Raw genomic sequence first — 17,117 nt, 5'->3', positions numbered from 1 at the left:
AGTTACACACCAAATAACAGAATCGAGGCGAAGTAGGCTGACTGTCTCTTTGAGCTATGCTTCAATTGCCCTGCCTCTAGATACATTAACTCATGGGCCACCTTCTTCTTCTTCGCTGTTCTTTTTTTTCTTTTTTTTTCTGAGAAGGGTAAAGCATCCTTGAAGACTTGCTATTTTCATGACCAGAGAGTTTTATATTTATGGAAAACCTAAAAACCAGAGAAAGCCCCCAAAATAACAGTCATTTGAAACCAAAGACAATGCATTTTTTCTCATTTATTCAAATTCACTGCAGGAAGTAAACACTAAAAGATTAAAAAACAAAACAAAAAAATTCACACTGCAGTATGTACAGTTTCATGACATCACATGAAGAAATGAAATCTCTAATAAAAATGACAAATTATATTACTAAGCAGATCGCATCAAAATTGGTTGTGTAAACCCCAGAATTCATATCATGAATGGTAATGTGCCTGTATTCCAGTATCCTGGGATACGCCTGGTATAAGAGTACATTTCCAATGGGATTAAAAAATTCATGAAAGTAATTGTGTGAACTCGTTATGTTGAAAAGTGGTTGACTTGATTTTAAAAAGTTTTAAGACCCTTGGATTCAAAGCACATTCTTTCACAAAGCTTAAACCACAGAAGTCATATCCAGAAATGGAATACTGTCATGTTGGGATGAACATCTGATCTGACTTGTTAAGACATTTTGCCAAATGCACAGATGCACAGGGTCCCCCATGCACTTTTCATGCAGCAGGTAATCACAACTTAAATAAAAGGTTTATTCTACACATTTGTCCAGACTTGCAACTGTATACATACATGCACAATTTTTAAACCTGTCTGATTATATTTACACTTATACATGGAATATACAGAAACCAAAGAGATTAAAAGGCTTTTCTGTTGCATTAGAACAATACAAAATATGTATTTTTCATTAAGGAAATCACTATTTACATCACCTTTAAAAACTGATTTTAACATCTTCATGTAACAAGTCAATATATATATATATACATATTATATATATATATATATATATATAAAATATATACTCTCACCAGTTTACTCTTCTGTAACATGTACCAGAGAATAAACAGGTAATGCTACCTTACTGATGTCAATGAGAGCTGCAGTACCCTTTCACAAATGACTTCATTAGGAAGAAATTGTCTAGATATCTAAAATAGTCCTTGAAAATGTGTATTATGTGCATCCTCATATCTACATATGCATAAACAAAGTGAATTTATGGATGTATGCCCTTTCTCACTGGTTTTTCTTTAAAATCACCCTAAACTCAAATTGGGGACATTCTCTAGTAAATCAGAACGTCATTCTTCTGGTCATGTTTATCTACGTATTATATATCCTCATTCCTTTAACTGTGAACGATGACAACAACAAAAACAACCAACCAACTGAAGAAACAAACAAAAATATAGCGATGCCGGCCCTTGATGTTCTTTTCCCTGACCTAAATTTCACTCCCTTGTGAAAGCCCATTTTCCCCTGACCAAAGGGGAATACCAACAATTTTTTTAGCATATCTCTAAGGCTCCAGACCTTTCATAATGGCAGGAAAAAAAATGACTTGCTTAAAAGCTTATTTATATAGTGTAGACAAGAAGATTGTCACAGAATCAATATGGGATGAAGTAGAATATATTCACTGGCCAGTGGGATTTTCACTTCAGAATAAGCGTACACCTTCATCTCTCCATGATATAGCATAATATTCACTCCTGACTATTGTTTTATAATATATCCAGTAACTATTTACAAATCATTTCGAGAGAAAAATAATCATTTAGGGTTTTAGATCGTATTAGGAAATAACGCCCATTTTTAATATAAAAATCTTAGAAACGACTTCAAGTAGAACAACTTCAAATAGATTTCCTTCTAATTAATAGTTGATTATATAACAATTTTTTGATAGGTCAGTTGCAAACCTGGCTCACTTTTAAAAAGAAAAATATTATCTGGTCAATGAACTGTGGACTGTGAAAGCTGAACTTAAACATATGGACTTGTTTCAAGATCAAAACCTCATGTGGCTCAATAATAAGTTCTTCCAAGATAACATCAATGTTTACTTCTAATTACAATTTTAAAATAATAGGTCCAATGGAGTGACCGTGTACAACTCTGTCATGTATATGTACCCTTTGTATTTTTCTGTTTAGTCAATCTGAGTTTAGTGCCTTTCTTGGGTTTGAAATAAATGTTTTCATCTTTGTCAGCAATGTTCTTAGGACAATGATTTTAATGGAAACTAAGGATGTATTCAGGAGAAATTTCCAAACCATCCTGGAATCACCTGAGTTTGGTAAGTGGCCCTGTTATTCCATCCCTAAGGCTAATTAAGTAGATGTTACTCATTAGAACACATAAATAATCACAGATTTTCCTGAGATGTTGAGCCAGATATGAAAGTTGTCCCCTCCACCCAATTTTTTTTTTTGTCATAAAAAGTATTCTGAACCCGATTTTCCAAAGACATAACGGTTATATATGAACTATAATATTGCAAATTTTGAGTTGATGTATAACTGTACTGGGGAAAATATAGGCATCAAATAGTTTTTTTTTACAATCCTGTGTTCTGAGAAAAGTCATAAGCAATGGTTCTCAAACTTGAGTGTGCAGAAGAAACATCTAGGGAGTGTGTTTAGATGCAGATGGAAGATTCTCAGGTCCACTTAGCAGAGATTCTTGATCTGTAGATCTGAGATGCTGCCTAGGAATCTGCATTCTAAAACAAGGGCTCCAGATGATTCTAATGCAGGTGGTCTGAGTCCAGCTTTTAAGAAACCCTGGTCATAAGACTCACAGGTACCACAGAAATGGTGAGAAGTAACTTTTACAAGAGATGGTGAAAATTGTCCAAAGAAAAGCCATTTTGCTTCTGTTAAAAACAACTTCTTAAATATTCAACTGTTCAGGAAACCACCTGAAGGTAAATGGTTAACTTTCCTAATTCTGTAAAAGGAGGAATATTAATTTAGTAAAGTAGCTAAAATACAAAAATGGAAATCTGCCTTTTTTTAAGGATCTATCAAACTTCCATCAATTGTAATCAATTTTTACTAAGTAGTACAAGGTTTAAAGAAATATATATTGAAAAGGACTGGGGTGGGGGAGACACGTTGGGAACCACAAAACCCCTTCCAAGAGTTAAAAATAAATACGTTTTTTAGCAAAAGTGAAAAATGTAAGCATATTTTTTTTTCTAATTTATTTTTGAATCAGATAATGAGAAGTGAATTAGGTTTTTTTTTTTAATCCAATAATTAACATTTAAAGAGTTATTTAACAATTTGGATTTAAAAACAAATGTGTTATGTAGGCTGACTTCTGAAAAGCAAAATAAAGTACCCTAATAAAGGCAGCAAAATGCGTTAATCCACTATGGATGGAGGTTTACATTTTCATTTATGCCTATTATCTGATTATAAAAGAATTTCATTCATAGGCTACTCACAGTTGTTGTCTGATGCATACAGAGTGTTAAACAACCAATTGCTAGTTCGGTAGTTTCCTCATGACATCTAACGTAAAGCAAAAAGTAGTATGCATATTTAAACATCACCAGTAACCAAGACTTTTCAAAATGAAAAAAGTTTCAATTTTATCATGCTTTGCTCAAATCATGCTTTTATTTATACAGATCTCAAGTTCATACTAAGTAGTTTTAAAAAGATCCAAAGCTGTATGGCAGGTACATTTTATTCTGATTCCTTTTTTATTGTTAGCACGTTTCCCAGAAGTCCATAAACTTCTCCATTTGCGCTGTGTGGGCGAGAGACGTTACTTCCCATATGGCTATTATAAGGGCTTCTTAGATTAAAGAAAGAAGCTTTAGTTTCTGCAGCAGGAAGTAACTCTTCTTTGATTGTAACCTGTGAGACACTTTCAGCAGATGAGGGCTCCCTCCAAATGTCCTTGTCCTGTGTTTCTCGACTGGTAACAGCATTGCCTCCTTTCTGAAGCATGTAATACAGTATTGGGTTAGTTTTGGTCAGCCTTGGACAGTCTTTTTCATACTCATTCTTATCCGCATCTGTGATAACCCACTTAATGGGTCCTTTCTCACTGGTCACGGAACACCCATTCAAAAGCCCAGATTCTGGTCTAGACCCTGCACAGCCCAAGTGCTCAGAAAAAGGAGGACTCATGGGATCTTTTACCACTCCTGGGTATGGAAATGTCCTGTTCTCCATGCAACCGCTGGGCTGAGCGGAACTGTACATCAGTCCATTTAAAGAAGAAATGCTGAATTCAGGTTTGCTATTGGTCACATTATTTTTGTGTCCTTTCTTTTTACTCTCGACGACGGAGTTACTCCTGTGCTGGGACAAATCTCTTACACAGTTTTCTGAGAGAAGCAGCTGCTTCAGAACATTGAAGCTTTTGCTCTCTCTGGCCCAACTCCTATGTTCACTTTCGCTGGCTGAACCATGACTGGCAGGGTATTTAAATTCAAGATCATTTTTGCTAAATTTCAGCTCTTGCTGGTTAAGCAAGGACCCATACAGTCCTTCCGGAGCACTGTGACTGTTTGCAGCATCAACTATGTTATTTTTCATCTTTTTAAAAGGGCTTTCTAAAGGCTCAGTATAAAGCTTCCTTTTCTTAGGGACCATGCAAAGGTTCTTTGATTCTAGAACTGTCAGTTCACTGTTTCTGTGACTGTTGTCCAGATCATCCGCCAGGTAAGTCTCTTGATTTTGTCTGAGCAGTCGACTCAACAGACCGTTCTTTGAGAAAGAAAAATCCTGAGGTGAAACGGGCTCCGATTTAAAGTCCTCGGACACTGGTAAGGCAGCTGCGCTTCTCTGCACGGGAGGCGCCAGACCTAAGAACGGGGCACCCTTGGCATCATGGCTCAAGTGCACATTCGAACTGTGAATATGTAAGTCATCGCAAGGCTCAGATTTTATTTTTACCATCAGTATTTGTTCACTTAAAGCTCTATCTGTATGTTCCTGAGTACTTTCATCTCTTAAAGAAATCTTCTCTTTCTTTTCACTCTTCCCTTTGTTGGGGTTTCCCAGGAGCAGCTGGAGGACAGTGCGCCTTTCAAGCAGATTTTCTATTTCAGAACCAGAAAGTCCTGATTCGGGACCCGTTGCTTGACTGCTAAATGCCTTGTTTTCCTCCACTGAGTTTGCTTTATTTGTGAGCAGAGGACTATTTAATCTATCAACCATGCCTACAGGTCTATCTGTGTTGACACTTAGCAGCTGTTTGCTAGGTCTCTGCTCTTCTCCTGAGGGGGACGACTGCATTCCACACTGAGCTAAATTCTGTAACAGTTTACTGGCACTGAAAGTCGCAGAGTTTTGGGCGCCTTCGTTCTGGACTGGTTTCTCTCCTTGCGATTCCTTGCTCTTTGTAAGGTCCATCAAGTGGTTAGATGCAGTATTTGCGGGCTTTTCAGTCTGAGAGCCACAGGCATATGGTGGGGACTTCCATCTGATGACCACAGAGTGTTGGGAAAGATTGATGGGGGACTCTGCTTTTGTGGATCCAAGGAATGGAGGAGTGCTCACTGGGGTAGTCCTGTTTGTACTGGGGCTTTCTATTACAGAAGTCCTCGTGTAATTCTGGGTACTGAACTTGGTCACATCGCTGTGTACTTCCTGAGGACTGTTTCTTTCTACGTTTTCTTCATTCTTATGGCCAAGTAGCAATTGAAGAAGTGTTACTTTCTGGTGTGAATTTAGCTTAGAATTCCTTGAGGTATCTTGATCTTCTTTGATGTCTACAGTGGTGGGGACTTTGGGATCCCAGGTGTTTAGCAAGGACTGAGTTAAATTATCGAGAGAAACAGGCTGGTCAGGTTCTGGTTTCTCGATTCGATGTTTGCAAGACAAGTCTATGGGAACACAGTTGGAATAAGAACTTTCATCGCCACTGCTATCATCTGTAAAACTAGGATTGTTATCTGAGTACTCATCGATAGTTGTAGGTGTACTACTATCCTCAAAAATGCTTCCTCTCTCACTATGATTATGTCCATTCATTGGCTTTGGTATGGTCTGGCTTTTAAGAAGATGTAAAAGCAAACTATTATTAGCAGCTTGTTTGATACTGTTTCTTTCTAGTGAGTTCTTACAGCTTGCATTTTTGGGGGAAGAAGGAACGACACCCATTGGACTCTGAAAGGTGGTATTTTTGCTTGCCATTAGTTTGCTTGACGGTGTTCTTGCTTGACCATTGAGATGGCTTGACATTCCTTTCGAGAGCTGGAAACTGCCAACATCCTTTTGGCCATTTTCTTGTAATCTGGCCATGGCAGCAAGTCTTTCGCTTGCCGCTTGATTTGCATTTTGTGTTTTTAAAGCATGTTCTCGAGAATACTGCTGCAAATGGGCTTCACTTGAAAGGAGTAATGCTAACTGGCTACAAGCGACACTAGGTTTGGGTGAAGTGGCCGGACTAGCCCTTTTCTCCACCATGCTTGCAACGGCCTGTAACCTGGCAGCGCACGACAAGGGTTCACTCATGACCTTTGTTCCACTTTGTCCAACATGATGTGGTGACTCTACGAACCTGTCTCTGATGAGGTTTTTAGTTACGTCAGGAAGATTGGTATCAGGCTTTTGATCTTTAGCTTTGCTTTTCTTCAACAGAGTTTTTAAGTGACTCGATGCAACGCCGTAGCACCTTAAATCTTTCTCCACTTTTAAAGAATCATGACTGAGTGCGTATCCTTGCTCCTTGAGGCTCTGCCTAATTTGTTGAGACAGAGCAACGGTCTGCAGCCTAGAGCTGAATGACTGAAGCAAAGAGGCCAGTAATGTGCTGTCTTGTTTGCCTTTAGGCACACTGTCAACCATGCCAGCTAGCAAAGCTTCCTTCTTCACGTTTAAATTTACGATGGAATCAGACAGCCTCTTCCGCTTCGCGGCATTCCAGTCCTCAGAAGACTGCAAGAGTCGGGCTTTTTTGAGATGCAGCATGCCAGATCCCTGATATGAATGTGTATTGAGAACTGGACCATTACTTTGACAGGTGGGAAATGCATTTCCAGAAATGTTAAAGTTCTGATCTTCTTCATTATGCCCAGCAGACTTTTTGTCAACGGCAGTACCTGATCCCTCTGCTGCCTGATGCATTAGTAATCCTTCTAGGTAAGTTAAAACAATAGAATCCTGGTGCACATCAGAGCCAAGCTCTTCTCCATGAGTCATGTTCAATAGAAGTGTTCACAAGGGCTTGGTTTCTATTCACGTTAAAGAATGGTTTTCTGCGGGTGAGTGAGATGTAACTTTAATAAGTGAGTGTCAGTTTATCACCTTCCATAGTAATCAGATGGAGATGTCCTGTTACATTCCAACCAGGATTTCTCTGGCAATGACAAGATGAAAGACAGGCAAATTCCAAAGTAGTATGACCACAGAGCTGATCAACTCCTACGCAAGAAGAAGCAAAAGAATTCCTTAATACATAGGTCTGCAGCAGCAAGCAGATAGACTCCTTAGCGAATATACTGCTTCTCCTTCTTCATCTTTTGTTTCCAATTAAATGCAAATAGCAGTGTTCTAAAAAAAAAATAAATAAAAAAGTTAAGAAGGGACAGAACTAGCATTATGCTATGATACCGATAAGCAAAAGAATCTAGTATTTCTATGTAGGTGTGTGTGTATATATATATACATATGTAAAACATAATGTACATACATATATATGCATTATAGATACTTCTTTAGTAACATATTTTGCCATTCCTATTAAACTGGAAATTGCTACTGGAAATCCTATAAATTAATCCATATTGCAAATCAATTAGAGAAAATACTTTGGCGTTATGTAACTGTCTTCCAAAGCACACCAAGTTTCTGAATTTTCATGAGCACTTTACAGAGTAATATGAATGCTAAGTCTCTTTTATAATGATGTAGCTCTATAAGGGAGCTAGAATTAGCTTTCTTATATTAATGGAAGCTTATGAAGGAACAAAAACAGATGTGCAGGAAAAAAAAAGAGATGCATATGACATGGACTCATCTGATGAGCTGTGTGTAGGGTTGAGTACTACAGAGCAGATTCACTTCTGATAGCATCCTTGAAACATCACACATTCCATAAGTAATTTGTAGGATTTCTGTTTTCAAAGAAATGGAAGACTGACAAATATCTTGTAGGTCTATGCAAAGTGTGACAGTCTTAGACATATTCATAAACACTGAAGTATAAAACTTCATTTCTACCATGACCTATTAAAAACAGAAGACAGTGATTCTCTAGATGCTGATCAAGTCTATCAGAGGTTTAATGTATCCATTTTTAAATCTTCACTCATTTGCTCTATGTAGAAATTTTAATGTGAGGTCCATTCCTAACAGATGAAGAAGACAGGTTATGGGTAAACCTGTAACTCTAAGTTTCTAGGATGTTCCTCATAGAAAATACTCTTTTCCCCACCCATGCTATTTCTTTTTGTGTGACTTCGCTATCAGTATAAAGTATAAATAAATTAAACTATTATATGTGACTTGAAAAAATTTTATGATTTTAAAAGAAAAATCATTAATTTAGAAAAATGTGTTAAGGTACTTGTACCAATTTTTGGTTTAGAAAATGTGGTTACCATAATACGTACAAATATAACTATGTGTATACAACAGGCAATCACATCACCCTGTAGAAAAGTGGGCAGGAAACAAATTTAGAATTGACCTGACAGGAAGATGAATAATTGCTTCCAGAAAATTCTAAGTCCATGTGGTTATTTTTCATTAATTTTTTTGAAAAAAATTGTATAAACAGCACCATTATGAATCAGGGAGGAGAGACCTTCTTTTAATAGGAAACCTGTTTTTTTTAAATAAGATGAATCTGTAAATCAAAGGCTGTATTTCCTAAGATGCTGCTTCAGGAGGCACTCAGTGGCAATACCTACCATCGTGCTAGCAAAAAATGAAATGCTGAAAAAAGTAGGAATTCTGAGACTACTTAAGGCTTGAAGTCACTCAGATCCTACTAGTAAAAGCTCTTCAGGGAACTGAGTGAGCCAAATTTCTTCAGATAACTTCCTTCTCTTTCCTTTAAATAACTGAAGCAGGAGAAATCATTAACAATCCCTTCCTACCTTTCCCAAACCTTGCCTTTTCACATTTCTAGAATAAAGAACAGAACTTAATTGAGAAATTTAGAAAAAAAACAAAAGGAGACAAGGTGATTGGATACAGTACAGCTCACTGAGACTACAGATATTAGGGTATAATGTAAAATATTACCATCACCAAAATAGACTTCTTAAAGTTAAAATTATTTAGAGTTAGTATTATTAGCCTTACTCATTTTCTTTTAGCAAAAAGACAACCACATTATTTTTGAATCACCGACATACAGTTTGCTTCCTTTTTCATTTTATATACATATTACTTAAGAATGTTGCCAGATGCTTAACACTACTTGAGTATATTTGGCAAAAAAATATCTAAATGTCAACATACTATTAAGAATTAGGCTTCTTGAGAGATTGGCAAGCAGTATATTTTAAAACTGGAATATTTTACAAAATACTGTGATTTAATGCCTTATCAGTGGATCTACTTGCATGTTCAAAACTTCGACAATGATTTTATTAGAGCCTGTGTCTATTTAAAGATACTCAACGGGCTCCTCATAAACGCAGTAAGGAAGAGACTTTACTTATATGGCATACACTTGCTAAGTGATTTTGCAAAGGGAACAGAATTATCCACAACATTTGGTTTATGGGGGGTAAAAGAAAACAAAGAGAGTAAAAGTAAGGAGGGGGCAGGAAAAAAAAGGTAGAAAAAAAATTACAAATGAACAAATGAAATAAGTTTTGTAACTCTGAGATTTTTTTTTTTTTAAAGATTTATTTATTTATTTATTTGACAGAGAGAGACACAGCGAGACAGGGAACACAAGCAGGGGGAGTGGGAGAGAGAGAAGCAGGCTTCCCGCCGAAGCAGGGAGCCCAATGTGGGGCTCGATCCCAGGACCCTGGGACCATGACCCGAGCCGAAGGCAGACGCCTAACGACTGAGACACCCAGGTGCCCCACTCTCATGAGATTTTATAAGAAAAATTTTAGTTCAGAAACTAAAATAGGTTATATTAATATCCTATCTTTAAACGTTAGGTTGGTAGATATGACAGGCAAAGCCAAGAAAGATTTAACGAACCCTAAAAATACATATATATGAAGGAAAAAAAAATAAAACCTGATTGAACAATATTTGTTTCAACTCAGTTGTCATTTTTATAAGGTGGTTCCATAAAATTTTTAGAAAAACTGATTTTAACAAAAAGTTTAGTGTAACCTTTAATAATATATCAAGAGGTGACTTAATCTTGATTTTAGATTTATCATTCTAAATCAAAATCAGCTCTGTAATTTTAATGGATTTGTTTTAACCCTCAGTATACCAAGAAAAACAGGCATCACCATTACCATCTGGGTCCAACGAACATTTTAATATTTAAGTCAATTTATGAATAATTAACAAAGTAAGAATGAAGGGATAACATAAAACAACATCAGAATTTTAAGCAAGAATTTACATAATTTACACCAAGCCCATTCTTAATTCCTTATCTTCCTGGTTTTGAAAGATAATGGGCAACTGACAGCTCATCAACTGTCATGCAAGAACCTGGAAACATCCTTTAAGTACCAATTCCAGATTGGTACATGTCTAAGAGGTAAGCTTTATCATCACCTCTGGGTCTTCTTTTTGTACTTGTATAATTCAAAATGTGTTACTTTGGAAAACTCTGACAGCTCATAATTATGCTGAAGAGAGGAAGGAAATCTTCCTTGTTCCATAATTGCAAAATATATATTTTTTATTTTTAGATTTACTAACACCAATTATAATGATCAACCCAATGGATTATTTCATATCCGTGTCTCTGTTTTCTTCCAATCTCTTTTATTACACACCAGCCTTCAATATTTGCCCTTATGAACCATTTCAAATAAATTTGGATGTGCCAACATCATAAAAGAAAGAATACTGTCATATTTCCTTTGAGCAAAACAGGACAGCTGAGCTTCTTGTCACAAAATAGTGAGTGATGAAGCCCTTCTTATTGAGCAACTGACTAGATGAAAGAAATACTGTATTTCCTTTTTGTCTTTAGAACTATATTGTTATGGGAACAATGTGAGGTGATGAGTGTATTAACTAACTTTATTATAGTAATCATTTTCCTATATATGTGCATTATCAAATCATCACACTGTAGACCTTAAACTCTCACAATGTTACTTGTCATTTATACCTCAATAAACCTGGAAAAAAATAAAAGAACTATAATGTTGAACTATATTGTTCACTCATTGATTCCTGAGTTTGAAAAAATTCGTTTAGGATGTTGTCATCTGAAGACAACAGTCAGAGATGTTGCTTTATAAAGTCAATGTCACCATCATCATTCATGTCTAGAGTACTATCATCATTCTCTTGCAGTCATCCTCTGATTCATCTAATTGAAGCATCTTCCTATGCCAACTTTCTTTTCTTTGATGTTACAGATGGAAAATGAGAAATACTGAATTCTCTATTGCGTTTACTAAAAACTTAAAACAGACTAGGAAGACTACAAAGACAGTGTCTCCAGACTTTTTAAACCTTCATGAAAGATGATATAGAATTAATGGGCTATGCAATAAGGAAACTGAAGATTATATAACGATGACTTATTTCACTACTGCATCACCCTTCTAGGCACTTCCATTATTTTCTCTTTGCTTATTCTTTTCAGTATTTGGCACAGTTGGAAATAAATAATGAATTAATTATCAAGATCAGAAAATGGCAAAATACTTAACGATATAGGAAAATTAAGATCACTAAGGTTCCATAATGTATTTTTGATTTACAAAAGGTTCCATTGGGCACATATAGTAATAGCAAGATAACTGTTCTTTTCCTATTAAAAACACATTGATTAAAACTTTTAAAATGAATAAAAGTCATGTAACATAATCCTTCCAACTAGTTAGAAATATTTAAAAAAAAAAAGAAAAAGATTTCAAAAACTAACACCAGGTCCAAAGAACCCTGCTTGACAGTATATCAAGGGTTAATGCATTTCATGACAATTTAATAAAATTCGTGTACAACTGTTATAATGTTAAAATTATAAACTGAATCTTTTTATTGATTTAAAATTGTTTATAAGCATGAAAATCTTTTAAATTTTATAAAATTGACATTTTACTGCTCTAGCTAGCATACAGTAAAAAAATTATTGTTAGATCTAAAAAAACAATAAAATCAAACTAAACCATTGAAGGATTCCATGGAATCTTGACCATATGCATAGATTTGGGGAAGGATCTAAGTTTCAACACATAGGCTAGTTTAGTTAAATATTTAGTAAAATGCGTGAATTCAGAGTGTATTTTTTTTAAAGCTACATTTTCTTTTTTTTTAAGTACCTGAAAAATATGAAATTATGTTGAAGTCTAAGTTTTTTTTTTTAGAACTTTAGTCAATAAGATAGTTGTAAATAATTTGCACGTTAACAGTTCCCAACAGTTCCCAAACTTTAGTCAATAAGATAGTTGTAAATAATTTGCACGTTAACAGATGGCTTCACTGGTGTTATACTGATTCTTTGAAGTAAACTATTTTCATTGCAATGTGTTTTGCACTTTCTATTTGGAAATGGCTTATTAAGCAAAGGGAAAATCTACTGAATTTTTAAACAATCTTTGAAATGGCAAAATAAAATTGTACTTGGATAAATGAAGGATGAATCTAATAGAATTCTTGTATGTGGGACTACTTTTGGTTGACAATAAATAAACAATGAGAAAGGTCTTCCTCCAGCTGTTTTTAAGGAAAGGATTCAGTATCTTACTTAAGATCAAATTCTCCATTAGAAACACATTTCAGTGATTAAACATCTATGAAGTCACTTTGTATGGTATTTAAATTATGTCTAGTAAATACCTCATGACTTCCAATTGTTTCCATGAAATCCCTTCTACTTTCTTCTCCATTATCAAGTAATACCTGCTTGAGTATTGAATTTAAAGGTATTTCTCCGATACCACTCTCATGAGCATTTTAATTTTGGGCTCTGCTTCCTCAAAATGCAAAAGTAACTGAAAGTCTACTTAATTGTGACATTCAAGAATAACTCCTATTGGACACTATTACCTAATTTCCACTGTAGATTATTTTAGGGATGCTTTTTACACAAAAGGCTAAGAAAAATATTAAGATGTTTCATTAAGGATTAAAAGAAAAATATCTAAGTACTAGGAAGATTCTGAAGTCCTAATTACTGAAACTTTTATTAAAGCAATACAAATCAAGGTAAATAATTTAGAAAACTCTTGGTGTTCTCTAAGGTGAGACTCTGAAAGAAAGTTTTAAAGTTGAAAAGGAAACAAAAATCCAAGAAAAATTTATCAAGAGGACGTAACACCATTTTATCCAAATGTATGAGATTAAGCTTTCCAAACAAGGGCCAATGAAAAGTTGCCATACATGAAACTCAACACTAAATTTCACAGAACAGGAAAGAAAAAGTAACATTTCAGATTAAGGGTCCTAGGGCTTCCTTAAGAAGTGAAGACTATAGTGAACCCCCTATTATAAATTAAAAATTATTTTTTACCCAAGTCAACAAAAATTATAAATAAAAAAAGGAGACATTACCATTACTAATACCATATAAATGAAAAGGATCATAAGAGATTATTATGAACAACTATACTCCACAAACTAGACAACCTGTAAGAAATGGAAAATTTTCTAGAAACATACAACTTTCAAAGACTGAATCAGGAAAAAACCAGAAAATCTGAATAGACAATTACTAGTAAGGAGTTTGAATTAGTACTCAAAAATCTCTCAATGAAGAAAACCCCAGGGCCAGATGGCTTCACTGGTGAATTTCACTGAACTTTGAAGAAGAATTAACACCAATCCTTTTCAAACCCTTCCAAAAAAATCAAAGAGGAGGGAACACTCCCAAACCCATTTTATGAGGCCAGCATTATCTGGATACCAAAACCAGAAAAAGGACACTACTAGAAAACAAAACAAAACAAAACCCAAAAAACTACCAGTCAATATCCTTGATGAATACAGAGACAAAAATTCTCAATAAAATAGTGGTAAACCAAATTTAGCAGCATATTAAAAGAAACATTTACCATGATCAAATGGGACTAATCCCTGAGATGCACAGATACAATTCAACACCAGCAAATCAATCAATGTAATCCATCACATTAAGGGAATGAAAGAATGATGATCATATCTCACTAGATACAGAAAAGCATTTGACAAAATTCAGCATTTATTTGTGACAAAAACTCTTAACAAATTTGGCAAAAACTCTTAACAAATTTGGCAACATAATAAAGGCCGTATATGACAAGCCCACAGCTAACATTACATTCAATGGTGAAAAGTTCAAAGTTTTTGCTCTTAGATCAGGAACAAGACAATGGTGTCCAAACTTGCCACTCCTATTAAACATGGTACTAGAAGTCATAACTAGAGCAATCAGGCAAGAAAAAGAAATAAAAGGTATCAGAATTAGAAAGGAAGAAGCAAAAATTGTCCCTATATGCAGATGAAATATTTTATATATAGAAAATCCTAAAGACTCAACCAACCAAAAAACTGTTAGATGTAATCAATAAATTCAGTAAGGCTGCAAGATACAAAATCAACATACAAAAATCAGTAGCATTTCTACGCACTAGCAACAAATTTTCTAAAAAAGAAATTGATCCTGTTTACAATAGCATCAAAAACAAAATACTTAGAAATAAATTTAAGGAAGTGAATCATCTCTACTCTGAAAACTACACTGATAGAAAGAAAAGAAGACAAATAAATGAAAAGGTATCCTGTGTTCATGGATTGGAACAATTAATACTGTTAAAATGTCAATTCTACCAAAAGCCATCTATAGATTCAATGCAATCCCTATCAAGATTCCAATGGCTTTTTTTTCTATAGAAGTATATAAATTTTAAATTTATATGGAACCATAAAAGACACCGAATAACCAAAAAAAAAAAAAAAAAAAAATGCTAGGAAAGAAGAATAAACTGGAGGAAGGTGGTTTAAAGGTACAAACTTCCAGCTATACAATAAATAAGTCCTAGGGATGTAACATGCAGCATGATGACTACAGCTAACACTGCTGTATGCTACCTAGGAAAGTTAAGAGAGTAAATCCTAAGAGTTTTCATCATGAGAAGAATTTTTTTCCTTTTTTTTTTTTTAAATTGTATTTATATGAGAAGATGGGAGTGAGCGAAATCTATTGTGGTAATCATTTCACAATATACATAAATCAAGCCACTATGCTGTACACTTTAAACTTATAGTAATGTATGTCAATTATTTCTCAAACTGGAAAAACAAAAGAATTCTAAGTATTTGTAAACATTTGAAAAACTGAGCTATTTTGTCTAAAAAACTGTAAATATCATTTGTTACTCTCTTAATTATTGTAACTATTGTTTTATTAAAACTAAATCTAACAGACTGACCACTGCTACAACAGAAGCATAATAAATCAGTGACAGAAATGGGAAAAAGTCAGTTTTTGAAAAAAAATTAGGAAAAAAAAATAAAAGAAACATTCAATTGCTGCCATTTCAAGGGGAATAACAAGGGCATGGTAAAAGAGGAAGCCTGAAATTTCATTTCTTAGAATATATTTCTTATTGAAAAAAAGGAATATTCGTTATCCTTTAATATAATTTGAATTCCAAGATAGTACTTTTCTTTGCAGTATTATTGTTATCAAAAGATGGATGTGTGGTTGTACAATTTGATGGGTGCCAGGAAAATAAACTTATCTAAAAATATTTTGCTCAACTGGGGGCCTCAACATTAAACTAGAACATAAGAGCTTTTTGCCCTCTCCCAGGGGTTCTCACTTGAGATGTAAATAGTCTTCTAAGACTGGTAACAGAAGCCCCTGACACGGTAGTGAGTAAAACGGTTGCCCAGATGCTCTCCATTGCAGCCCAAGGGACTTTCTGCCCAAGGCCAAATTTGCTCCTAACTTCAGGTCCCTCAGCTTTAACTTGCTGTCAGCTGCTTCCATAGGACTAAACAGTGTCACTCACATACCCTATTAAAAGCGACTCACTAGGACACACTAGTATTTGACTTACTAACGTCTTCAATAGAAGGACATGTATCTGAAGACCTCTTCAACTCTATAATTTTATTTCTGTGATTCCAAGTAATTAATCAAATTGTAGTTGATAAAATGATAATAAGCATTTTAATCAGAAAGATGACAACGCTATCATAAAGTTGTGGAAACAGTCCTGACCAATATGCGTTACAGTCTTTTTAGCGAATTCTGAGGGAAGGAAGTGATTTTGAAACAGCCATATACCCTGCCCATCCAATACCCCCCAAATTATTTATCTTCACTGCTTTCTTTAAGGGGGGGGTGTCACGGAATTTCAAACATGTTTATTTAAAAGCTAAATATGAGCTAATATTCAAACTGGAGCTTTGGCTTAACTCACAATGACTACATACTAAATAAAGTGCAACAGTAAAGATTTAGGATCCTTGATAACATAGATAAATGCATATGAGAGAGAGGACAATTATTTGTCCTGGCAACAGAAACAAATATCCCCTATAACTGATATAGCAAAATAAAAAAGAGCTTCTTTGTTCTGAAGGCTGATATATACTGAGAAGGCTTATGTATATGACTCAGATTCAATAAAATCCACTATCCATTTTACTCTGCCTCTACAGTTTACAAAAAAATTAATTTTAAATAAAAATTAAGATGAAAAAGTTGGAGATTTTTAAGTTAAAAAAGGCTCACAGAATGAAAGAAGCTAGAGAAAGAGCTCAATTGCCCAACAATTTCTATTCCAAAAATGTAATGCTTTCCTGGATGCTGTGTTGCATTAGCTTGAAAACACAGAATACTAGAATATTGTTAGCTAAAATGAATTCTAACTACAGCTTTTAAAAACCTAGAAGAGAATCATTATATGATAATACATACGACGTTTATTTAGCATTAATATTAATGTCCGTTCACTGCCTCCTACTGTTCTTGAAGAAACTACAGTTTCTCTGAAGAAA

The 17,117-nt window shown here is 34.7% G+C and overlaps 1 protein-coding gene across 2 annotated transcripts in view; it reads right to left on the bottom strand.

The window, feature by feature from the left end:
• Nucleotides 1-256: 256 nt before the first annotated feature.
• The window catches only part of NRIP1 (nuclear receptor interacting protein 1), a 97,837-nt gene continuing 80,976 nt past the window's right edge, over nucleotides 257-17,117 (bottom strand). For both annotated transcript variants that reach the window (XM_032406299.1, XM_032406298.1), the window contains exon 3: nucleotides 257-7,568. In XM_032406299.1, coding sequence (XP_032262190.1) covers nucleotides 3,747-7,217 — 3,471 coding nt within the window. In that variant the 5' untranslated portion in view covers nucleotides 7,218-7,568 and the 3' untranslated portion in view covers nucleotides 257-3,746. The remainder of the gene's footprint in view (nucleotides 7,569-17,117) is intronic.

The sequence above is a fragment of the Phoca vitulina genome, unplaced genomic scaffold (assembly GCF_004348235.1).
Source record: "Phoca vitulina isolate PV1807 unplaced genomic scaffold, GSC_HSeal_1.0 scaffold8, whole genome shotgun sequence".
Taxonomy (NCBI): Eukaryota; Metazoa; Chordata; class Mammalia; order Carnivora; family Phocidae; genus Phoca; species Phoca vitulina.
Note: the sequence above shows the minus strand (reverse complement) of the source record. Positions and strands in the feature narration are given on the sequence as shown.